At 38.6% G+C, this 27,750-nt stretch overlaps 1 protein-coding gene across 1 annotated transcript in view; it reads left to right on the forward strand.

Annotated features, from left to right (window-relative positions):
- Nucleotides 1–27,750, forward strand: part of LOC147887081 (MADS-box transcription factor 6-like) — a 193,723-nt gene that overhangs the window by 139,747 nt on the left and 26,226 nt on the right. Inside the window, exon 6 of the mRNA XM_087394219.1 lies at nt 1,465–1,642. Within this exon, the coding sequence (XP_087250345.1) occupies nt 1,465–1,642 (178 nt within the window). The remainder of the gene's footprint in view (nt 1–1,464; nt 1,643–27,750) is intronic.

The following is a 27,750-nucleotide window of genomic DNA, read 5'->3' on the forward strand; positions in this document are numbered from 1 at the left end:
TTCAAATGCCTCTCATTTTCCAAGATGTTTGAATTAATCTATGCAATCATTCGTCTAGGATATATTTCAAATACATTATCATTCCTTGTATAGCCATCAAGTTGTTATAATGTTTGTGTATCTTATTTGGTATTACGTTGTCTCTTTGCACTAAGCCATCTCCTTTTCATTAAAAAGGTTTTTCAATCATAGCCATTGGGAAGAAAGCTAGTTCCATCCAAAACAACGGACCGATCCATATTGCATTAAGGATGATTGCATTTGTTTGGGTTAGAATTTTAATACTTAAAAAGAATGTACTAATAAATCTGAATTTTATTCGGCAATATTATGAAATTTGAAAATTAGAATTCCAATATTATATTATTATTATATTTGTAGTATAAGTATACAGAATCGAAGTATTTATGTGATATTAGCTAAAAGGAAGAAGGGGGTGTTTTGAGAGCTAATGCTATATGCGTGTTCAAATACGCTTATCTATCACGCAACCAACAGAAGACATGTTGTGTTGATATATATCTATCATTTTGTGGTTATATTTATTGAAGAAGGTGTGACTATAAATTGTGGCTTTGTGAATCTTAAGGAAAGGATAATCTCTAGTGATGATTCTCTCTCTAGTGCTTCAATGTCAAAACAAATTATTCAGCAATTATGGGGATTTTAATGTTGATGTTCGATATCTTACCTCAGATGATACTGCAGCATGAGGCATTCAAATTAAAGGAGCATTTGGCTTTCATGCAAAAGGAACTAAGGTGAGACCTATGTTTTGCAATGATTGCCGCAATGCTTTTATGCATTGAAGGTTTCGTCGTGGCTTTAATATATTAATGTTGTTCTAGTGATCACTTCGTGCAAGTTATAAAGATTGCAACGGGATTGCACCTTAAGCCTTCTAACCTTTTGATAATACTGCAGGTACATGATGGGAGAAAATTTGGTAGGATTATCACTAAAGGATTTGCAAAAGCTAGAAAGACAATTAGAATATGGCACAGAGACCGATTGAGGGCAAGAAAGGTTGGCAGTCTATTTTTAACATACTTTGTCTCTATTTGCACTAAAATCAAATTATTCTTTCACCATCCTTTACTTTCTATAGAACGTTGCTAGCCTTAATTTGGCATCATCATGTTCAAACTCCATTAAATTGCTGGGCAGACTCAATTGCTGATGGAAGAACTACAAGAGCATATTAGACAAGTTCGTAATTAGTTATGTTTCTGGATGATTACAACCATCACATGCTTCCTTACTAGAGTGTTTGAAAGGTGATGATTGTGTGCTTGCGTTGTCAGCATTTTTACAACGTTTGACTTGTCTTCTCAGGAGGGTTTGATTTGTCAACAAAATGAGACGCTTAGAACGAAGGTAGGCCAACCTCATGTCATTGCATTGGATTTAATGAAGCATGGTGTGCTTTTCTAAACATCACTTTCCTTAACCTTGATCTGGAAGCTTATCCAGATGGACAGGATGCAAGGCAATACTACGTTGGCAGCAAACTTTCCAGATTCTCAGGTATCCTCGAGTATAAAGTCATCCTCAAGGGTAGGGGTCATAATGGCGCAACCTCCTATTTCAAGCTTAACTGTCACCGAGACAACCTTACTGCAACTTGGGTGTAACTTTGCAGGTTCTCTCTCTCTCTCTCTCTCTCTCTCTCTCTCTCTCTCTCTTATTAACCTCACTTTCTAGAGTGTAGACAATAATCAAATCTTAATGATTGGCTAGCAGGTTGAATCTATGTCAGCAAATATGTTGCCTGTTGGGTTGATCGAGCCACATGGTTGCTAGTTGATAGTATCAACCATGTAATCAAATGAATAACATCCTTAGTGATCATAGTGTTCGATTATGAACTCTAAAAGGAAGATACTAGATGAAATGAAGGCATAATAAAGAGAGACTAGAAGAAAAGATGATTGTACTGCATTGAAACGTGCATCATATAGGCGGGCATAACTTCCAACGTTCAGGCGTTACAACTGAATCAATCGATTCAAACATGCCTTTTTAGATCTTATTAGAATCACTAACATTGATTACATAATACACTAATGTAAATGTTTGACTTAACATCTAATGAGTCACAATGTTTTAATACCCTCCCATTTAAGTCAAACATCATCATCCTCTATCTTACAATCTATCCATCTAACATTCTATCTATCATTCATCACAATAATTAGCTTTAGAAAAACTTCAAAGCTGATTCTTTCTCCACGGTCATTGCATTGGCTTCAGCCCTCTCAGTCTTCTGGTCTTCCATCTTCTTTCTGTACTTTTGAGCAAAGGGTCTGAGCTTCCCATAGTAGAAGCATTCATGCTTGCTCATGTCAACGTGGCTAGCTCCATTCCATGAGCTTGTAACTTGAGTGCTTTCTTTCTTCTTGTATTGCCTTCCACCTGCAAATAAGGCCATTTGAATACCTTTGTCTTTGGCTTCATTTTGCTTCTATCAGATCTCTTCTTGCAATATTATACTGGTCAACTCTTTGAACTTCATTTCTTCAGTAATAGGGCTTAGCATGACGTTGAGATGATCGTAGGATTTAGGCAATGAATTCAAAATCCTCTTCATCCATCTTGAGATTGAGTAGTTGGCACCTCAACTAAGTCTTTTTTGCCAATGATTTTGTTTCATAAAGGGTTGCGAGTAGGTCCCATGCTTCCTTGGAAGATTTAGCGCTATTGACATGCAAGAGTTGGGTATTTCTCCATTGATAGAATATTTTTTGCCTGGCCTTTGCATCTTGACATTCCCACATAGCAAGTTCGTCTACCTCTTCTCATTAGGGGAGAAATGGGGTCTCAAAAGGGCCTCCAACTAGTGTTTCCTAATTTCAAAGAATTAGAGAGATTTGAGATGCACCAATGAGAGTGCTTCTTTTTGTGGGGCAATGGTGTGTTGAGGTGTATAATAGGCCAAGTTGAGCATTATGGGTAGCGAGACCTCTCACCTATGGTTTGGACCCATGGTCCTCATTCCTAGCCATTGATTTGATCTCTAATCCAAGGGTCACATTCAAATTTGTGCTATAATCCAAGGGTCACATTCAAATTTATGCTAGAGCACTCTTGGCCAGTAGATCAAGGGGTAGATCTAAGGGATACTATCAAAGGATTAGAGGGATCAAATATAAGCCCTTGATCAAGTAATGGATCCAAGGGATGAGATGAAAGAAGCAAGATCCACAATCTTAGCCATTGATTTGTAGAAGATCCAAGGGAGGACATGAAAGCAAAAGGTGCTTCAATCCGAGACATTGATTTAAAAGAGATCCAAGGGAGGAGATGGACCAAAAAGGTGCTTCAATCCGGGCCATCCATTTGATTTGAAGGAGATCCGAGGGGAGAAATGCACCAAACATGTGCTCCAATCTGAGCCATTGATTATGCGCTTCAATCCTAGCCATCCAATTGCATAAATGCATCTCCACCCTCCAAAATGCGCCTCCATCTCCACCCTTCATTTGTCTAACCCATCTCCACCATGAATCTACTCAAGATTCAATGGTCGACAACTAAAGGTGCCTTCTCCCACTTTAATACCCCTCCTATTTGTGAGCCTACCAAAGGTGCCTCCCTTAAGTCTCTCACCATTTTGAGCATCCTAGGCCTTTGATCAATCCACCATCCATCTCCATCGAAAGGTCAAGGTTTCCCAAATTCAAAATAAAGGTAACCATGTTAGTTGAGTCAATGCTACGGGACCCTTAGACCATGGGTTACAATCGTGGGTTCAATTCCAATTAACTTAATCCATTCCTTATGAGGCCCTTTTGAGACCCCAAATCTTCCCTAATGTTTGGTGGCTTATCATTGTCTCCCGACATGGTCTTCCATAAGCCTTTTGCTTGGAGCATTGTAGTACTATGCAGCTTCCACAGGTGGTAATTGATTCCATTAAATCGATCAATGAATTGATATTCCTTTAGGGATTCTAAGGTAGTCGATGGAGAGGCCATTTATTTAGTTGACTTCCTCAATAATTCTGACGTGGAAGGAATCATTATGGCATTCCTAGAACCACTCCGCTCTCAGGTGCAATGCTCATCCACCATCGTCAAATTGGAGCATCACTCCATTGTCATGTATGTCAGGCTCTAATACCATGTTATGAACTCTACAAGGAAGATACTAGACAAAATAAAGGTAGAAGAAAGAGAGACAAAAAAGATCTGATCAAGAAAAGATGATTGTATTGCATTGAAACGTGCACCATATAGGCCGAGTATAGGCCGACATAACTTCTAACGTTCAAGAGTTATAACTGAATCAATCGATTCTAACATGCCTTTTCAGATCTTATTAGAATCACTAACATTAATTACATAATCCACTAATGTATATGTTTGACTTAACAACATCTAACAAATCACAATGTTCTAACACCCTCCTGTAAGTCAAACCTCATCACCCTCCATCTTACAATCCATCTAACATTCTAGATTCTATCATTCAAAAGAATAATTAGCTTTAGAAAAACCTCAAAGTTGATTCTTTCTCCACAATCATTGCATTGGCTTCAGCCCTCTCGGTCTTCCAGTCTTCCATCTTCTTTCTGCAGTTTCGAGTAAAGTGTCTGAGCTTCCCACAGTAGAAGCATTCATGCTTGCTCATGTCAACTTGGCCAACTCCATTCCATGAGCTTGTAGCTTTAGTGCTTTCTTTCTTCTTGTATTGTCTTCCACCTACAAATAAGGCCATTTGAATACCTGTCTTTGGCTTTATTCTGCTTCTATCGTATCTCTTCATCCAATATTATATTGGTCAGCTCTTTAAAGTTCATTTCTTCAGTAGTGCTTAGCAAGCACTTAGCATGATGTTGAGATGATCGTAGGATTGAGGCAATGAATTCAAAAACATAATGCACTCCTCATCCTCCTCAATTGTCATTCCAATTGATGCCAACTGTTTCGTGAAGGTCTTGCGATATGTGTGTATTAATTGAGTCCTCTTCGTCCATCATGAGATTGAGTAGTTGGCGCCTCAAGTAAGTCTTGTTTGCTAATGATTTTGTTTCATAAAGGGTTGCGAGCAGGTCCCACACTTCCTTGGAAGATTTAGCGCTATTGACATTAAAAGTTGGGTATTTGTCAATTGATAGAAGATTTCTTGCCTAGCCTTTGCACCTTGAGTATCCCACAAAGCAAGTTTGTTTGCCTCTTCTTTTGGTTGCTTAACATTGTCTCCCAACACGGTCTTTCATGAGCCTTTTGCTTGGAGTGTTGTAGTGATGCGCAGCTTCCACAGGTGGTAATTGGTTCCATCAAATCGATCAACGCATCGATATTCCTTCAGGGACTCTAAGAAGTCGATGGAAAGGCCATTCAATCAGTTGACTTCCTCAATAATTCTGACGTGGAAGGAATAATTATGGCATTCCTAGCACCACAATCTTAAACTCAATGCTTATCCACCATCGTCGAAATGGAGCATCACTTAATTGTCACGTATGTCACGCTCAGCATAGCAAGTCAGGCTCTGATACCATGTTTGATTATGAACTCTACAAGGAAGATACTAGACGAAATGAAGGTAGAAGAAAGAGACACCAGAGAGAGCTAATCAAGAAAAGATAATTGTATTGCATTGAAACATGCATCATATAGGCCAGCATAACTTCCAACGTTCAGGGATTCCGACTGAATCAATCGATTCAAACATGCCTTTTCAGATCCTATTAGAATTACTAACATTGATTAGGTAATCCACTAATGTAGATATTTGACTTCACAAGATCTAGAAGGATGATATGAGAAATTTATCCCCCAAGAATGTCTTAAGAAAATATTTCCAGAGGGTGGAGTCTTATATTTCACACCTTGTGAAACATCAAATATAGGGCCTTTGTATTATTGCATGCATTCTGCACTTTTTTTTTTGCATGTTGTTCCAAGAAAAGTATAGCTAATGGGAGTGTGCATTATGCTCATGGAGGTTTGGATGTATACATCATGAACACAAGAATGCTAGCATATAATCCTAGAACTTACTTTCTCCAATCATAACTTAATCTCTTTGCATGTATTATCTAGGCTTATGCATCACTTTCATTTCATTTTACAACAGGGAAAAATCTTAGGATGACTTGGATCTATGTAAAGGTGAAAAGAAGGGGATTAAGGAGAGAAGAACTTGATTAGCATAAGGACATAGGGTAGGTAATAATGGAGGAGAGAGGGTGAGTTTCAAATAATACAAAAGTATTTCTCCTAAACCATGAATGGAAAATACTTTTTTTGATCCAAGTATCTAATGAATATTTTTGCATAGGCCTTCCTACTTTTTGTACAAAGAAAACCATCACAAAGCAAGGGTATGATCATGGTAGACAGCTATAGGACTAGTATGGTAATCTATTGATGGCCAAGGTATAAGGATTGGTTTTTGAGATACACATTAGCAAAGACATTGAGAGAGAAGGCATGCAAGTGGTAGGGCAACACGTTTCGATGGGATCACTCCATCTGGGATCACATCTTTCCATTGCAAGACATTATAGAAGATGTATAATTTTGGAAACAAAGTATATATTGTTGCTTTGTGGATATTTGAAAGGATTTTGATTTTGTACCATGAGATCAAGTCATAGCATGCCTTCATGCCTTGGATAAGGACTAAAATGATGCATGGGAAGCTATGACCTAATATGAGAGGGTCACTAGTAGAGTGTTCTAGACAATAAAGGGAGAATCTAAGGGTGGTGAGTAGCACCATTAGAGTGAAGCAGAAATAGCCCCCCTCCCCCACCCTATTAGTAGAGTGTAGAAAATAGAGGGAGAATCTAAGGGAGGTAAGTAGCACCATTAGAGTGAAGTAGAGATAACCCCTCTCCCCCACCCTATTTGCTCTATACATAGACGAGCTATCCTCCCCTATAGACATATTGGGAGGATGAGGGTCAACTTTTGCATAGTGCATCATACCCAGCTTGCTTTAATCAATTGATATAATGTTGATATCAAACATCAAGGACTAAGAAGACAATTGATATCCTTGCAAGCCTTTTACAAGATTTGAGATATGAAAGTCAACCTAAATAGAAGAAGGGTTATGATTTTGAATGCTAATGAGGCTCAGCTTCAATGGAAGGCATTGATACTTGGAGGTAGAAATGATTGAGATAGTTGGAACATATATACTTGGGGGTTTCAAAAGCCCTGTGTATATAGTGCGTTCAAAATGTATCTAAAATTTATCTCTTTAAGCATTTTTTCTCTATTTTATGTACCCTTACTTATTTTTTGGGTCAATTATCCCTTATATAATGTGAAATTTGAAAAGGTGTATTTTTTACCCTCGTCCTATACATTTTAGTATGAATTTAGATGGCCTCTACCTATGAGAAGATATGTTGTGTAACCTTAAATAAATCAATGTAAGTTTTATGTCACAAGCATGCATCCTTTATATACATGAGTGCCCAAGAGAACATATTTTCAACTTTGCATTTACATAATAACCAATCCTCACATGTGTTTACTCATCAATATTTACTCCATGTATCTACACAATAACGAATCATCTTATACATATACACCTCCATATTTGTTTTTGTTTCCCTTACACACTTTCAAACTTGAAAGCGTTCCTTTAAGATCTTCTCCTTAGGAATGGGTTCAGTTGAACCAATGCCTAGCTCCCAGTGAAAGAACCTCACTCGTCTTGTTTGTGAGTTTGTATGTTGTTGTCCTCCTTTCTTGCAAGATGGTGGCTTAGTTTTTAGAATGAATTGATGTTTGGATGAAAATGTAATCTTTGTTATCCAAGTAAAATCCCATTAGCACTTCGGTGACCACACAATAGCAAAAAGAATGTGAATGGATTTCTAATGATGAGCATTATCACCACTAAGATCAACAACATTCCATTGCACTCTAATTATGCTGTGAGAGAAGTAGTAGTTTTTCATTCAAAGGGGATTTCAACAAGGATTCAGTACCCTTATGTTTCCATTTTGTTGTTATTGCATCTATGTCACTATTGGACCCATTGATGGACTCTTTCGCAATATAGTTCTATCACTATGAGATTGTTACATTCCCTGTCATCACCCATGTGGATAGCCTTAGCAACCAATCAAAGACGATAAAGTACCCGAATTATTTTTGGTTTTAACCAAAGGATTCTAATGCTAACATCATTTTGTTTGAAAATGCATGGAAGGCCAATGCTTTAGCTATAGTGCAAGAAGATCAAGCCTAAAAAAAGGATGTTTTTTTTTGTATAAAATGACAATGTTTTGAGTAGAACAATATGGAAACATGAATTTTATCACTTTGATGCCTTACGCAACACATTTCTAGTGAGATGCTAGGATGCGACCCTCACACTCTAAATTTTGTCAAAGATATTTTGAATCTACCGAAAGGATTTTGCGATCAATGAATACATAGTCAAGTTTTGACACAAGTCAATGGACCAGATATAGAGTCCTAAATCCTTTCTTTATTCATTATTTATGCTCAAATCTAAATTTTTTTGTTGCACCTACAGAATGCAAATATGGCTTTTAAACAAATGGTCAAATCCATGATTTGGGCTACTAAAGTACTAGTGCACCATAAAGCCAAGCATTAATGCAAGTTGAAGTAAAACCGAATTGAGTCCAATAAAGAGTAAAACCAAATTAAGTCCAATGAAGACTCGCTTTTCTTTGATTTGCACAAAAGTGGTTTGGAAGATGAAGATTGACAAACACCATGAATGGAGACGATCAAGAAGGAAAGAAGAGAAGTTGAATCTCAAGGAGTTTGTTGCTAGATCTCACACTTTTAAGGATGATACAGGTGCTCTAGCAACCCAATCTCATCAAGCCATTCTGACCTATCCAATGTCTTTCCAATAGTGATTTTCCAAGTCTCTAACCCAAGCAAATCATCTATAATTACCGGCCTTTTCTCGAGAACATCAAGCATCTAAGTGAGATTTGGAAGAAAAATGAGGCTATGTCCAAACTGAAAATCTCCTAAGCTACATGAACAAGATGCCATGGATTCAAGAAAAGTAGAGTTGATCTACAAAGTTAAACCATCAGCTAACGATAATAGAAATTTAGCACAATTTTGGGGCCAAGATCACTGGCACAATGAGATGCCCTTATACCTTACTAACGTCGCATCATCTTTAAATGAATAACTTCAAAAGGTCTTGATTGTTTGGTCAAATGGATTGTGACCTAGTCTTCCACTACCTCAAGTCAATGCTATCTAGTATTGCATAGCCCAGGGTGATGAGTTGATGCACGATTGGGTGTCTCCAATTGTAGAACCACTTTTGGGTCATGTCACAATGTGTTTTAGTAGGCGGGATTACAAATAACAGGAAGGTCACATGACATGGGATAGCACACATGCTGTCTTCTTTTTTTTTGGACATGAAAGGGAGAGTTCCGTTTCAAAAATTTTAGGTCCAGCCCACCATCATTGTAGCCCCCTTTATTGTACCAACCCCTGTAGCATCATAAGGTCTATTATGACTGTTATACATGCCATGATGTTGGTGCCTTCACATGTATTGTACACGGTGACATGCCATTGTAGTCTCTGACCACCATGTTGGTGCTTGCACATGGCACTATTCAAGCATCTTTGAAGCCATGGATAGGATTCTTGGTGGTCCATGTCAACCACTGTGCTCGATAGAGCATCTCTATGGGCATGTTAGCTCTGAATCAATCAACATACTACTTGGTGATGTGAAACACATGGCACTAATGTGACCACTTTGCTGACTAAAATTATACTATAGGCACTATGGCTGATGTCAACAACTAGGATGGTCATCCTCGATCAATCCCACCAATACGATGGTTGTAACCATCCAAGTAAAGACTTTCAATTAAGGTCGATCTTGAGGACATCAAGGGCAATCATAAATTTTAACTAGGATTGTATCCATATAAATATTGGGATTTTGTAAATAATACTAGTATTCATAGGACCAAAATTCATAACACTAGTATTGGTACAACGAAAATTCATAACAGGTTTGTATATGTTAAAAATATTCATAAGACGTACTACAACAACCATGATGGTTGGTGATGTAGAACACATGGCATTGCACACAACCACCATGATGGCTAAAATTATGTAGTAGGTACAATGGCCATGTCAACCACCATGATGGTCAAGTCCATTGCAATGGCTATAACTAGCCAACTTTGTATGCAAAACATTTTCTAAAGCCCTTAAAATTAAGGACAATCCCAAAATAAACATCGAGTTTTTTCAAACAAGACTAGTATTCATAAGATAAAAATTCATATTGATTTTGGATATATATTAATAATCTCATATTCATAAGACCTACTGCAACCACCATGCTAGCTGGTATGTGAACATTACGATGGCTAAAATTATACTGTAGATGTTGTGGCCCATGTCGACCACTTGCAATAATCGAGCCCACCAATCAAATCTATACAAACCATTTTTTAAGGATGTTAAATTAAGGCCAATCCTAAAGTCACAATCCTAAAGCCCAACCAAAATTCATAACACGTTTGTATATATCAACAAGATTAGATTATGAAAAGTTGGTGTTATGTTGCTATAAGAAAGGTCAACTCAGTAAGAAATGCTTTGCTTAACTGGTGAGCTACTCAAGTATGACCTTCAAGTTGATTCATCACCTAAAAACTTTAGTGATGTGGGACTCATGTAGATTGAATGAGGTAGATTTCTTGACTAACTACAGTCTTATAGAATATCGCCCACTCTATGGTCAATGGGAGAGAACTGCCATTGCTTTGGAGACAACTAGGAATAAGAACATAAGTTGGAGCTCAGTTGGAGGGGGGACATAGGATTTGGTTGATCTCAAGGGTGAAGATGAGGATGGAGTGGGAAGTATGGCTAGAGGGTTGATTAGGAGATGAGGGTGGAGGAATGTGAAGTCAACGAGGGTTGTGAAGATGATAAGGGTGAAGCATTGAGAAGTTGGTGATGCTACATAGCACTTAAATAGCCAGGTCCAGTGAGCTACTACAATGAGAAATAGGCTACTTTGATCAAACTATAGTCATCACGAGAGCAATTAGCTGCCTATTAAGGAACACTACAAGAAGTTTTTTCCAACATAGCCCTTCATTTTGAAGGGGGAAAAGGGGAAACCCCCAAATCCCCTTTGAATCACATTGCAAACTTTAGTGGCTAATCATATGGTCATGCCGTCATGCAAGCTAGGTGGCTGTATGAGCCCAGTTTTTATTTAAGTGGTTGCAAGCCAAATGGCTAAAAAGCAATGAAGTTAAGTCATCTTGCTTAATATTAAATGAAATTTGAGGACTGATACTTAATCCTCCTATTTTCGATGCTCTTTGGTCCATAATTTTTCCCAACTACTACTATGTTACATTACATAACCAAATCTATGAAGTTGAGCATAACATAACTTAGAAGGGTTACAAGGGCCTTGACTAAAACTAGTGCTCACTAATTGGTTTTGGTAGTATGGATAATTAGAGATCATGCATGTGATCCAATAACTAGTAGTAACTTGAAGTGCCAGCATGTTGGTTGATTTCAACCATCATTATTATAATTGCCCATGTCCTAATTAAGCAAAACACCTATTTCATTAATTTTGGACTCTTGCACTGTCCAAATTCATTTTGTGAGATAATTCTGGATAAAACATTTCAAAAAAAGAGGCTCTTATAAAACAAAACATTGAGTCAAAAATGAAGATTTAAAAACATCAAATTAGAAAAAATGATGTGAGATGTTAAAAATAGAGTACATCACATTGTTAAAAGAGACAAAAAAGTAAGATTTTAAAAAATCAAATTAGAAAAAATGGCATGACATGTTATGAAAACTAGAGTACATTTCAAAAAAGAGCACATCACATTTGTAAAGAAGTAGATCATATTACTCAAAGCCATATGGTGTCAAAAAACACCTTAATACAGTCTCTCTTAACATAATCTTAACATCACATTTGTACAAGAAGTAGATCATATTACTCAAAGCCATATGGTGTCAAAAAACACCTTAATACAAAGCCATATGGTGTCAAAAAACACCTTAATACAGTCTCTCTTATCTAAGTCTAGAAGATCTCATCATTGGTTTCTCTTATCTTCTCAACAACCCAATCCTTCACTGCCTCCACAGCTGTATCCTCAACATAATTACATGTGAAGAAGAAGTTTAAGCAATCACAAATTGTTTCTTTATAATTTCTCTGAGAGGCTCTTATTGTTCTCTCAGCATCCGCATCAAACCGCCCATGACGAGAGCTGCGATAACGCAGGTTACTTAAGAAGTCTAATAGATCTTGTCGTGCTTTTATCATACGTCTTAGAAGTCTTTCACTGTCTGCTATCTTGAGAGTCTCCTCCCTCTCTGCGTGCCTTTGTGCAGCAAATTCCTCTCTCTCCATGTGTGTCAAAGGAGAACCTTGTCGAATTCTGGCCTTTCTCTATGCTCCTTGGTCAGCAATCCATTCTTTGAGATTGTTAATTCCGAACTCCACGTCTTCGACAATGCCAAGGACATCCATGGGTGGGGAGATGATAAAGAAAGGGAGATGGACTACAGTGCAAGAAAGAAGAGAGTGTCTGCGGAAGAACTAGGATAGAAGAATACTTGGTTATCAGACTCTGAGAGTGTTTGCGGAAGGACTAGGATAGAAGAATACAAGTTAATGAGAAGCACTAGGATGCAAGAAAGAAGAGAGTGTCTACAGAAGAACTAGGATAGAAGAATACTTGGTTATCAGGATGGATGAAAGAAGACTCTGAGAGTGTTTGCGGAAGGACTAGGATAGAAGAATACAAGAAGAATACAAGTTAATGAGAAGCACTAGGATGGATGAAAGAAGAGAGTGTTTGTGGAAGAACTAGGATAGAAGAATACTTGGTTATTAAGATGGATGAAAGAAGACTCTGAGAGTGTTTGCGGAAGGACTAGGATAGAAGAATACAAGTTACTCAGAAGGACTAGGATGTAAGAAATAAGAGAGTGTTTGTGGAAGGACTAGGATGGAAGAATACAAGTGCACTAAGGCACGATGTGTTCACTACGATAAGGATAAGGGTTGGAATAAAGTGAGTGGCACGATGTGTTCACTATGATAAGGGTTGGAATAAAGCGAGTGGAGATTGAATGCTCTACTTTAAGTGAGTGGAGATGATAAGGATAAGGGTTGGAATAAAGTGAGAGAAGCATTGCGAATGCTCTACTTTAAGTGAGTGGAGACTGTCCAACTGAATAAAATTCTCATCACACAAGGATTTATTTCCAAATAATCACATCATCACACATTCATATCATAAAATTGTGTGCATGAAGAAATATATTACAAATATTACATCATCACATATTCATATCAAAATTCTCATCACACAAGGATTTATTTTCAAATAATCACATCATCACACATTCATATCATAAAATTGTGTGCATGAAATAAATATATTACAAATATTACATCATCACATATTCATATCAGAATTCTCATCACACAAGGATTTATTTCCAAATAATCACATCATCACACATTCATATCATAAAATTGTGTGCATAAAGAAATTATATAAATATCATGATTATGCCACTTAAGTAATAAGTCACAAATTGGTGTATAATCAACAAAAACTACAAACACAACATCATACATGCATCACAACTCTTGTGATGCTTCTAGTGGAGACTCTGGCAACTCTTCGGATGCTTCCAATGGAGGCTGTGGTGCTGTAGATGTACACTCGGTCTCTACTTCTTTTGTAGTATGTAGTGCTTTCGGAGTAGACTTAGTATCCTCTTCCTTAAATGCAAGCGGAGGCAGTGGCAACTCTTCTGATGCTTCCAGTGGAGGCTGTGGTGCTGTAGATGTACATTGGGTCTCTACTTCTTCTGTAGTATGCAGTGCTTTCATAGTAGACTCAGTCTCCTCTTCCTTAAAGGGAAGCTCTGGTATTGCTTCAGTTGCACGTTGTATTCTAATGGCAGCAATTAGGTCTCGAATGATTTCAGCCCTAAACAATTGTATATCCTCCTCTGAATATTTGAGCTCCAAAGAGTCTTCCGATGAGATCTGTGGCTTAAGTGAGAAAATTTCTTTGAAAATCAACATGCAGTTGTAGGCAACTCTCCACCCACAACTATGCCCATCTTCCTGCTCTACTACTAAATGCTTTTGGAAGTCTACCGAGTCTTTGTACTATCCTGTTTCTCTGATAGCAGATACCAACTTCTCAATCGACCTGCTCATCGTGACATATTAAAAAAACTTAGTGTATCTATCACATAAGGTACATAATATAGAAGTAACAACAGATTAATAGAATACTTACGTTTGCACTGAGCCATGAAAGCCTGCAATGGAGTTAACAAACCAATAATAGTTGTCTTCAAGGTTCCAAACCACCAGACTCCAATGTTCCCTACACGAATAATTAAGAACCATTATTATTTAACACAATGTTGCCAGTACAAGATGAAAATAAAGGTTGCCATGATACTTACATCTCATGATATGCCATAAATAGGACTCGCACGCCATGTAAATGTAAAGGCTGTAATAATTTACAAACATCGGCTATTGTCTTTCTGCTATCGCTAAGTATAGGAGAAAGGAGGGAATCCAACATATACGCACGATTTTGTGCGACTCTACCAAATCATGAGATAACTATACTGCACCAACAAATAAATGAATATTAGCTTATTAGATTTAATCAAAATAAATGAATATTAGCTTATTAGCTTATTAGATTAAATCAAAATATTGAATTATCAAGTAGAGTAAAAGTTTGTATCAAACCTGAGAATGGCCATCATAACGTTGTTATTGACCTCATTTGAAGCTCTAAAGAGAATTGAAATCTCTTCTCCCCCAAATTCAAGATACTGAGGTCTATGTTGAATCATAACCCTAACATTGAAAGAGCTTCCCAATTCTTTTAATGAAGCCATGTTTGTAGAGTTGAGGTCATCTATCCTCTTTGACTCTTTGATGGCATTCATTTCGCAATCAATGATTGCTCGAATGGTACATGTTATGAATGCATAGAGATGCAAATCCGTATATGTTGATAGTGTGGTGTCATTTTGCATCTCAAAAATTTGACCAAGTACCAAAAAGCAATTGTAGCCCACCCTCCATCCACAATTATAGATGTGGCTATTATCTTGATGTGATACCTGACATGTTATATACTCTATTTGTTGTGCCAAGTCACATTGTCGCATTACTATGTTGATAGCATCTACTAATTTTCGAGCTGATCTGCATATCAAAACATATAACAACAGTGAATATGTGCATTGCATATCAATCTACATGTCAAGAAGTGACAACAAGTGTAGTCTATACTTACTCTAACACATTGCCATGGACGGATGTCATTGAGTTTGCAAAGAAGCACTTCTTCACAAGGATGTCCACGACTACCAGACTCCAATGTGAGCTGCATTTAAATCAATAAAGAATAATTACTGTGTTTGAGACAATTCTAGCAATGCAATAGAAAAAACAAGTAGGGTTTGATGCTTACTTCTCATAATATGCTGTAAAAATAACTCGTGCGTCATTCATAGGAATGTGCTTCAACCACTTGCAAACATTCTCTATGGTTTCTTCTTTGTTGCTAAGCACTTCCGAAATACGAGAATCGAGCATATATGAAACGCTTTGTATATTTTGCGGAAAATTTGCTATAACATTACTATATTAAAAAAAAAAGTATTAGCTTCTTGGGTTTAATCAAAATAAGCAAAGTATAAAGCCAAGGAAAAGGCTGCATCAAACCTGAGGATGGTTGTAATGACTTTGACATTAACCTCATTCTTAGGATTCAAGAGGATTGAAATCTCTTCTTCACCAAATTCAAAAAAATGAGGTTGTTGTCGAATTAACAACATAGCAGTGAATGAACTTCCAATCTGCTCCAATAGATTCATATTTTTATGACTCATCTTATTGAGGGAGTAGTCTACATCGTATTCTTCTTCACTTGCTATGTCCTCCACATCCTCCTTCTGCCATAAAAATATAAAAAAGTTATGCGATGTACACATCCCAAATAAAGGCTTAAACAAGCAGATAAGGTTTCATACATGCTTTCATTAGTGTAAGTCTCTCCTTTGCTTGGAGCAAAAATTTAAAAAGGTTTCATACACGCTTTCATTAGAGTGAGTCTCTCCTTCTCTTGGATGAAAAATTTACAAAGTTATGAGATTTACACATCCCAAATAAAAATAATGGTTTAAATAATCATAGAAGTATAAAGATAGCATGCTTTCATTAGACAAGTTATGAGATTTACACATCCCAAATAAAATTAATGGTTTAAATAATTATAAAAGTATAAAGATAGCATGCTTTCATTAAACTCATTCTCTTCTCCTTTTGGAAGAAAATATAAAAAAGTTATGAGATTTATACATCCCAATTAAAGGCTGGAACAAGTATACAAGTATAAAGATAAGATTTATACATGCTACAATGTAGTCATATTTTCATGTTGTTTCCCAATGGTAGTAATTAGATGCTGAATACTCTCAGCCCGAAATGCTAGTAGATCAGCTTCTGTATATGATTCCATTTTGACTGGTAACTCCAGATCAAAAATCTCTCTAAGAAACAACATGCAGTTGTAGGCGACTCTCCACCCACAGCTGTGTCCATCTTTTTGCTCCACTGGCAGACGTCTTTTGAATTCTACTTGATCTTGTTGCTCCGTGGTTGTTCTGACAGCAGATACTAGCCGATATGCAGCACTGTCCAGCATGACATATGAAATATATTAATATGTCATGATCATAAGATACAAAATAAGAAAGTATCAAAAATATTAAGAGAATAATTACCTTGGGGAGTTGGCATGATAGCCTTCTATTGAATTCACAAACCATAAATGGTTGAGTTCAAGGTCCCAGAAGATCAGACTCCAATGTGAGCTACACGACCAGAATAAAAATGATTATTGTTTTACACAAACTTGCCAAAGAAATAGTAAAAATAAGGTTAGAGTTGATAAAGTGCTTGATCCTATAACATACCTAGAAACGTGTTTTTTGACGGATGTGCATGACACTAGAGTAAAAATAGTATTTTAATGCTCGATCGACCATGCAAAGGATATCCGATGGGCACAAAACTTTTCGTATGCCTCAACCTAGGTGGTATTGAAATGTTCTCAATGAGGCACACCCATCCGATAAGTACTTGGTCAGATAACACCTAATGGCATGTTTTTTTGCGAATGTGCATATCATTAGGGAAAAAATGATGTATAATGCGTGATCGACCATGTAAATCATATCCGATCGTGACAATACTTTGCACGCACCTCAACGTAGTTAAAACAGACTTGCGTGCAAAGTGGAGGAGGCCCCATCTGATAAGTATTTATTTGAATAACACACCTATGGCCGTGTTTTTATATGGTTGTGCATGACACTAAGGCAAAAACAGTGTGTTATGCTTGATCGACAATGCAAAGCATATCCGATGGGCACGATACTTTGCACACACCTTCAACTAGGTGGAATTGACTTACATGCAAAGTGGCACGCCCATCGCATAAGTGCTTGATCAGATAACACACCTAGCAGCGTGTTTTTTTACGGATGTGCATGGCACTAAGGCAAAAATGGAATTTAATGCTCGATCGACCATGCAAAGCATATCCGATGGGCACGATACTTTGCACACACCTTCAACTAGGTGGAATTGACTTACATGCAAAGTGGCATTCCCATGGCATAAGTGCTTGATCGGATAACACACCTAGCAGCGTGTTTTTTTACGGATGTGCATGGCACTAAGGCAAAAATTGTATTTAATGCTCGATCGACCATGCAAAGCATATCCGATGGGCATAATACTTTACCTATACCTCAACTTAGGTTGTATTAAAATGTTGGCAAAGAAGCACACCCATCCGATAAGTACTTGGTCAGATAACATACCTAAGGGCGTGTCTTTTTGCGAATGTGCATACCACTAGGGAAAAAACGGTGTATAATGCGTGATCGACCATGTAAATCATATCCGATGGTGACAATACTTTGCACGCACCTCAACGTAGTTAAAATGGACTTGCGTGCAAAGTGGAGGCCCCATCTGATAAGTATTTATTTGAATAACACACCTATGGCCGTGTTTTTATATGGTTGTGCATGACACTAAGGCAAAAACAGTGTGTTATGCTTGATCGACAATGCAAAGCATATCCGATGGGCACAATACTTTGCACACACCTTCAACTAGGTGGAATTAACTTACATGCAAAGTGGCACGCCCATCGCATAAGTGCTTGATTAGATAACACACCTAGCAGCGTGTTTTTTTACGGATGTGCATGGCACTAAGGCAAAAATGGTATTTAATGCTCGATCAACCATGCAAAGCATATCCGATGGGCACAATAATTTGCACACACCTTTAACTAGGTGGAATTGACTTACATGCAAAGTGGCACGCCCATCCCATAAGTGCTTGATTGGATAACATACCTATCAGCGTGTTTTTTTACGGATGTGCATGAAACTAGAGCAAAAATAGTATTTAATGGTCGATCGACCATGCAAAGCATATCCGATGGGCACAATACTTTGCACACACCTTCAACTAGGTGGAATTGACTTACATGAAAAGTGGCACACCCATCGCATAAGTGTTTGATCAGATAACACACGTAGAAGTGTGTTTTTTTACGGATGTGCATGGCACTAAGGCAAAAATGGTATTTAATGCTCGATCGATCATGCAAAGCATATCCGATTGGCACGATACTTTGCACACACCTTCAACTAGGTGGAATTGACTTACATGCAAAGTGGCATTCCCATCTCATAAGTGCTTGATCGGATAACACACCTAGCAACGTGTGTTTTTTTACGGATGTGCATGGCACTAAGGCAAAAATGGTATTTAATGCTCGATCGACCATGCAAAGCATATCCAATGGGTATAATACTTTTCCTATACCTCAACTTAGGTCGTATTAAAATGTTGTCAAAGAGGCACACCCATCCGATAAGTAGTTGGTCAGATAACATACCTAAGGGCGTGTTTTTTTGCGGATGTGCATACCACTAGGGAAAAAACGGTGTATAATGCGTGATCAACCATGAAAATCATATCCGATGGTGACAATACTTTGCACACACCTCAACCTAGTGGAAACGGACTTGCGTGCAAACTGGAGCCCCCATCCGATAAGTACTAGTTTGAATAATACACCTAGGACCGTGTTTTTTCATGGTTGTGCATGACACCAAGGCAAAAACAGTGTTTTATGCTTGATCGACAATGCAAAGCATATCCGATGGGCACAATACTTTGCACACACCTTCAACTAGGTAGAATCAACTTACATGCAAAGTGGCACGCCCATCCCATAAGTGCTTGATTGGATAACATACCTAGCAGCGTGTTTTTTGACGGAAGTGCATGACACTAGAGTAAAAATAGTATTTAATACTCGATTGACCATGCAAAGGATATCTGATGGGCACAATACTTTGCACACACTTTCAACTAGGTGGAATTGACTTACATGCAAAGTGGCATTCCCATCGCATAAGTGCTTGATCGAATAACACACCTAGGAGCGTGTTTTTTTACGGATGTGCATGGCACTAAGGCAAAAATGGTATTTACTGCTCGATCGACCATGCAAAGCATATCCGATGGGCATAATACTTTTCTCATACCTCAACCTAGGTGGTATTAAAATGTTGTCAAAGAGGCACACCCATCCGATAAGTACTTGGTCAGATAACATACCTAAGGGCGTGTTTTTTTGCGGATGTGCATACCACTAGGAAAAAAACGGTGTATAATGCGTGATCAACCATGCAAATCATATCCGCCGATGGTGAAAATACTTTGCACACACCTCAACCTAGTGGAAACGGACTTGCGTGCAAATTGGAGCCCTTATCCGATAAGTACTAGTTTGAATAATACACCTAGGACCGTGTTTTTTCATGGTTGTGCATGACACCAAGGCAAAAACGGTGTTTTATGCTTGATCGACAATGCAAAGCATATCCGATGGGCACAATACTTTGCACACACCTTCAACTAGGTGGAATCGACTTACATGCAAAGTGGCACGCCCATCCCATAAGTTCTTGATCAGATAACATACCTAGAAGCATGTTTTTTGACGGATGTGCATGACACTAGAGCAAAAATAGTATTTAATGCTCGATCGACCATGCAAAGCATATCCGATGGGCACGATACTTTGCACACACCTTCAACTAGGTGGAATTGACTTACATGCAAAGTGGCATTCCCATCGCATAAGTGCTTGATCGGATAACACACCTAGCAGCGTGTTTTTTTACGGATGTGCATGGCACTAAGGCAAAAATTGTATTTAATGCTCGATCGACCATGCAAAGCATATCCGATGGGCATAATACTTTACCTATACCTCAACTTAGGTTGTATTAAAATGTTGGCAAAGAAGCACACCCATCCGATAAGTACTTGGTCAGATAACATACCTAAGGGCGTGTCTTTTTGCGAATGTGCATACCACTAGGGAAAAAACGGTGTATAATGCGTGATCGACCATGTAAATCATATCCGATGGTGACAATACTTTGCACGCACCTCAACGTAGTTAAAATGGACTTGCGTGCAAAGTGGAGGCCCCATCTGATAAGTATTTATTTGAATAACACACCTATGGCCGTGTTTTTATATGGTTGTGCATGACACTAAGGCAAAAACAGTGTGTTATGCTTGATCGACAATGCAAAGCATATCCGATGGGCACAATACTTTGCACACACCTTCAACTAGGTGGAATTAACTTACATGCAAAGTGGCACGCCCATCGCATAAGTGCTTGATTAGATAACACACCTAGCAGCGTGTTTTTTTACGGATGTGCATGGCACTAAGGCAAAAATGGTATTTAATGCTCGATCAACCATGCAAAGCATATCCGATGGGCACAATAATTTGCACACACCTTTAACTAGGTGGAATTGACTTACATGCAAAGTGGCACGCCCATCCCATAAGTGCTTGATTGGATAACATACCTATCAGCGTGTTTTTTTACGGATGTGCATGAAACTAGAGCAAAAATAGTATTTAATGGTCGATCGACCATGCAAAGCATATCCGATGGGCACAATACTTTGCACACACCTTCAACTAGGTGGAATTGACTTACATGAAAAGTGGCACACCCATCGCATAAGTGTTTGATCAGATAACACACGTAGAAGTGTGTTTTTTTACGGATGTGCATGGCACTAAGGCAAAAATGGTATTTAATGCTCGATCGATCATGCAAAGCATATCCGATTGGCACGATACTTTGCACACACCTTCAACTAGGTGGAATTGACTTACATGCAAAGTGGCATTCCCATCTCATAAGTGCTTGATCGGATAACACACCTAGCAACGTGTGTTTTTTTACGGATGTGCATGGCACTAAGGCAAAAATGGTATTTAATGCTCGATCGACCATGCAAAGCATATCCAATGGGTATAATACTTTTCCTATACCTCAACTTAGTTCGTATTAAAATGTTGTCAAAGAGGCACACCCATCCGATAAGTAGTTGGTCAGATAACATACCTAAGGGCGTGTTTTTTTGCGGATGTGCATACCACTAGGGAAAAAACGGTGTATAATGCGTGATCAACCATGAAAATCATATCCGATGGTGACAATACTTTGCACACACCTCAACCTAGTGGAAACGGACTTGCGTGCAAACTGGAGCCCCCATCCGATAAGTACTAGTTTGAATAATACACCTAGGACCGTGTTTTTTCATGGTTGTGCATGACACCAAGGCAAAAACAGTGTTTTATGCTTGATCGACAATGCAAAGCATATCCGATGGGCACAATACTTTGCACACACCTTCAACTAGGTAGAATCAACTTACATGCAAAGTGGCACGCCCATCCCATAAGTGCTTGATTGGATAACATACCTAGCAGCGTGTTTTTTGACGGAAGTGCATGACACTAGAGTAAAAATAGTATTTAATACTCGATTGACCATGCAAAGGATATCTGATGGGCACAATACTTTGCACACACTTTCAACTAGGTGGAATTGACTTACATGCAAAGTGGCATTCCCATCGCATAAGTGCTTGATCGAATAACACACCTAGGAGCGTGTTTTTTTACGGATGTGCATGGCACTAAGGCAAAAATGGTATTTACTGCTCGATCGACCATGCAAAGCATATCCGATGGGCATAATACTTTTCTCATACCTCAACCTAGGTGGTATTAAAATGTTGTCAAAGAGGCACACCCATCCGATAAGTACTTGGTCAGATAACATACCTAAGGGCGTGTTTTTTTGCGGATGTGCATACCACTAGGAAAAAAACGGTGTATAATGCGTGATCAACCATGCAAATCATATCCGCCGATGGTGAAAATACTTTGCACACACCTCAACCTAGTGGAAACGGACTTGCGTGCAAATTGGAGCCCTTATCCGATAAGTACTAGTTTGAATAATACACCTAGGACCGTGTTTTTTCATGGTTGTGCATGACACCAAGGCAAAAACGGTGTTTTATGCTTGATCGACAATGCAAAGCATATCCGATGGGCACAATACTTTGCACACACCTTCAACTAGGTGGAATCGACTTACATGCAAAGTGGCACGCCCATCCCATAAGTTCTTGATCAGATAACATACCTAGAAGCATGTTTTTTGACGGATGTGCATGACACTAGAGCAAAAATAGTATTTAATGCTCGATCGACCATGCAAAGCATATCCGATGGGCACAAAACTTTTCGTACGCCTCAACCTAGGTGGTATTGAAATGTTCGCAATGAGGCACACCCATCTGATAAGTAATTGGTCAGATAACACACCTAGCAGCGTGTTTTTTTACGGATGTGCATGGCACTAAGGCAAAAATGGTATTTAATGCTCGATCCACCATGCAAAGCATATCCGATGGGCACGATACTTTGCACACACCTTCAACTAGGTGGAATAGACTTATATGCAAAGCGGCACGCGCATCCCATAAGTGCTTGATTGGATTACATACCTAGCAACGTGTTTTTTGACGGATGTGCATGACACTAGAGCAAAAATAGTAATTTAATGCTCGATCGACCATGCAAAGCATATCCGATGGGCACAAAACTTTTCTTACACCTTAACCTAGGTGGTATTGAAATGTTCTCAATGAGGCACACCCATTCGATAAGTACTTGGTCAGATAACACACCTAATGGCGTATTTTTTTGCGGATCTGCATATCATTAGGAAAAAAATGGTGTATAATGCGTGATCGACCATGCAAATCATATCCTATGGTGACAATACTTTGCACGCACCTCAATGTAGTTAAAAAGGACTTGCGTACAAAGTGGAGCCCCCATCTGATAAGTACTTATTTGAATAACACACCTATGGCCGTGTTTTTATATGGTTGTGCATGACACTAAGGCAAAAACGGTGTGTTATGCTTGATCGACAATGCAAAGCATGTCCGATGAACACAATACTTTGCACACACCTTCAACTAGGTGTAATTGACTTACATGCAAAGTGGCACGCCCATCGCATAAGTGCTTGATCAGATAACACACCTAGCAGCGTGTTTTTTTACGGATGTGCATGGCACTAAGGCAAAAATGGTATTTAATGCTCGATCGACCATGCAAAGCATATCCGATGGGCACGATACTTTGCACACACCTTCAAACTTGTGGAATAGACTTAGATGCAAAGTGGCACGCCTATCCCATAAGTGCTTGATCGGATAACATACCTAGCAGCGTGTTTTTTGACGGATGTGCATGACACTAGAGTAAAAAAAGTATTTAATGCTCGATCGACCATGCAAATGATATCCGATGGGCACAAAACTTTTTGTATGCCTCAACCTAGGTGGTATTGAAATGTTCTCAATGAGGCACACCCATCCGATAAGTACTTGGTCAAATAACACACCTAATGGCGTGTTTTTTTGCGGATGTGCATATCATTAGGAAAAAAATGGTGTATAATGCATGATCGACCATGCAAATCATATCCGATGGTGACAATATGTTGCATGCACCTCAACGTAGTTGAAACAAACTTGCGTGCAAAGTGGATCCCCCATCTGATAAGTGCTTATTTGAATATCACACCTATGGCCGTATTTTTATATGGTTGTGCATGACACTAAGGCAGAAACGGTGTGTTATGCTTGATCGACAATACAAAGCATATCCGATGAACACAATAATTTGCACACACCTTCAACTAGGTGTAATTGACTTACATGCAAAGTGGTACGCCCATCGCATAAGTGCTTGATCAGATAACACACCTAGCAGCATGTTTTTTTACGGATGTGCATGGCACTAAGGCAAAAATGGTATTTAATGCTCGATCAACCATGCAAAGCATATCGGATGGGCACGATACTCTGCACACATCTTCAACTAGGTGTAATTGACTCACATGCAAAGTGGTATTCCCATCGCATAAGTTCTTGATCAGATAACACACCTAGCAGCGTGTTTTTTTACGGATGTGCATGGCACTAAGGCAAAAATGGTATTTAATGCTCGATCGACCATGCAAAGCATATCCGATGGGCATAATACTTTTCTTATACCTCAACCTAGGTGGTATTAAAATGTTGTCAAAGAGGTACACCCATCCGATAAGTACTTGGTCAGATAACATACCTAAGGGCGTGTTTTTTTGCGGATGTGCATACCACTAGGGAAAAAATGGTGTATAATGCGTGATCGACCATGCAAATCATATCCGATGGTGACAATACTTTGCACACACCTCAACCTAGTTGAAACAGACTTGCGTGCAAACTGGAGCCCCCATCCGATAAGTACTAGTCTGAATAACACATCTAGGACTGCGTTTTTTGACAAATTTGCATGACACTAAGACAAAAACGGTGTTTTATGCTTGATCGACAATGCAAAGCATATCTGATGGGCACAATACTTTGCACACACCTTCAACTAGGTAGAATCAACTTACATGCAAAGTGGCACGCCCATCCCATAAGTGCTTGATCATATAACATACCTAGCAGCGTGTTTTTTGACGGATGTGCATGACACTAGAGTAAAAATAGTATTTGATGCTCGATTGACCATGCAAAGGATATCCAATGGGCACAAAACTTTTTTTACGCCTCAACCTAGGTGGTATTGAAATGTTCTCAATGAGGCACACCCATACGATAAGTACTTGGTCAGATAACACACCTAATGGCGTGTTTTTGTGCGAATGTGCATATCATTAGGGGAAAAATGGTGTATAATGCATGATCGACCATGCAAATCATATCCGATGGTGACAATACTTTGCACGCACCTCAACGTAGTTAAAACAGACTTGCGTGCAAAGTGGAGCCCCCATCTTATAAGTACTTATTTGAATAACACACCTATGGCCGTGTTTTTATATGGTTGTGCATGACAGTAAGGCAGAAATAGTGTGTTATGCTTGATCGAAAATGCAAAGCAATTGGATGGGCACAATACTTTGCACACACCTTCAACTAGGTGGAATTGACTTACATGCAAAGTGGCATTCCCATCGCATAAGTACTTGATCGGATAACACACCTAGCAGCGTGTTTTTTTAATGGATGTGCATGACAGGAGCAAAAATAGTATTTAATGCTCGATGGACCATGCAAAGCATATCCGATGGGCAGAACACTTTTTGTACACCTCAACTAGGTGGAATTGACTTACATGCAAAGTGGCACCCGCATCCCATTAGTGCTTGATTGGATAACGTACCTAGTAGGCTCATGTTTTTTTACGGATGTGCATGACACTAGAGCAAAAATAGTATTTAATGCTTGATTGACCATGCAAAGGATAACTTGGCATGTCCATCTGAGTACTTGATCGGATAACTTCTCCCACTAATAAATTAAGTACTAATTAAAAATTATAATAAATAAGTAGATTATTAAAAAGAGACTAATATTTATGTAATTGTTGCCACTGCAGCTTGCTTGCGAAGGACTCTCACAAAGGAGATGGCTATAGATTTTGTTCCAGGGATGGATGTGATTTTATGTAGCAAAAGAGAAGTAGTTGCATTTGCTACAATCCATGATAGTGATCCCAATTCACTTTGCCACTTTCGAAGACTTGGCGAAGATAAGGTAGCAGTTACTGTATCAAAGATTCTTAGCGCACATGTTGAGCTAAAGTATAAATGTGGAGATATGGAAACACTTGGAGATGTTATGCCCTACAATACATCCAACAAATCATTTATAGCATGGGACAAAGATGAGACTTATGCAACAGACATTATCAAGAATACAAAGTGCACCACCTTGGATTTTACTATAGGGGACATTTTACAAATGAGATCATTTGCAAATAAGATTGTAGCAGAAGGTGAAGTATTGGGATTTGAACAAGTGGAGCAATGGTCATTTGCGCAGATGAGGATTCTAAAAGTCACTGATGATGGTATGGTTGATAACATAACATCCTTATGTGATCCCTACTATGAGGTAGGCAAGAATATGAGATGGAGCATGCAATTTTTAAACATGAGAAAGAGGCACGTGGTTTTCAATGATAAAGACAACGCATACTACAATATCAAAGGACCTAAAAAGCGTGCCCATGTGCCAGGCTCTATCACTTCAAATGTGGATGATTTCAATATACTCAATTATAGAAGTGACTGGAGTGGATGAGTTCATTGGTTCCAAGAAACAAAATGATTTTAGAAGCGAAGCCTTATCTGGGGTGGATGAATTCTTGCACAGTGAGAAGGGCAAAGGTTTCAATAGCGATGTCTTGTCAAGTGTGGATGAGTTCATGCATATTAACAAACCTGGTGTCAATCAAGGTTGTGGATTTGTGAAAGCCATGCAAGATGTCCCAATGAGTGATGTACTCTCAGGAGTGGAAGAGTTTCAAGGTTCTCAATACTCTCGTAGAATATTGAATTCATTGAATGGTCCTAAGAGTATGTTAAAAATGAGGATGAGATCAACAGAGGATCATTCAGTATTTAACTTTGATTGTGATATGAACAAGGATGCGACGACCAATCATGGATGCTTGGTTACAAACAAATGTGAGGAGAAGAAGTGCATAAATACAGATAACAATGTGCACGAGGAACGAAAACGGTCATACATATGCATGAAGAGAAAGAGAATCCAGGCAGATCCACAAAAGCAACCAAAGAGGAAGAGAGTAATGAAGGAGGAGAACATGTTAAATGCATTGGGATATCTATGTTGCAAGCGAAGATGTATGCGCTTCATTGATCTTGCAGACATCAGGGAATGTAGAGGACACGTGTGGCAAAGAAGGGGAAGCAAAAGAAATGAATACCTTCTCACAAGTCTCTCTTGCTTTCTTCAGAATGGCAATAAAAGGCTAAGTTCAAGACAAAAGGTAAAACCTCTTGTAAATGGAAAAAGGATTTGCAATAAGGCATATCGCAATATTACTGGATTATCCCATGGTACATATTGGGATTTAGTCACCAAGGCAAAGGGCAGCAACAAATTTAGCATTCACGGTAATAGAGGAAGGTCCAAATCAAGAATCTCAACTGTCAGGGAAGCAGCAATTTTACAAGACTTCATACATGAAAATGCTTTGCCTCAACCCCATATATCTACCAAACTCCCTAACGGTGACGCGATCACTGAAATGCACCTTCCAATGGGCTTGACAAAGCTCGAAGTATTTGACTCTATTGCAGAAAAGCAAAGGCAAAGAGGGGATGCT

The sequence above is a fragment of the Dipteris shenzhenensis genome, chromosome 23 (genome assembly GCF_047967505.1).
Source record: "Dipteris shenzhenensis isolate YYH24624 ecotype China chromosome 23, Dip_SZ_1.0, whole genome shotgun sequence".
Lineage (NCBI taxonomy): Eukaryota > Viridiplantae > Streptophyta > Polypodiopsida > Gleicheniales > Dipteridaceae > Dipteris > Dipteris shenzhenensis.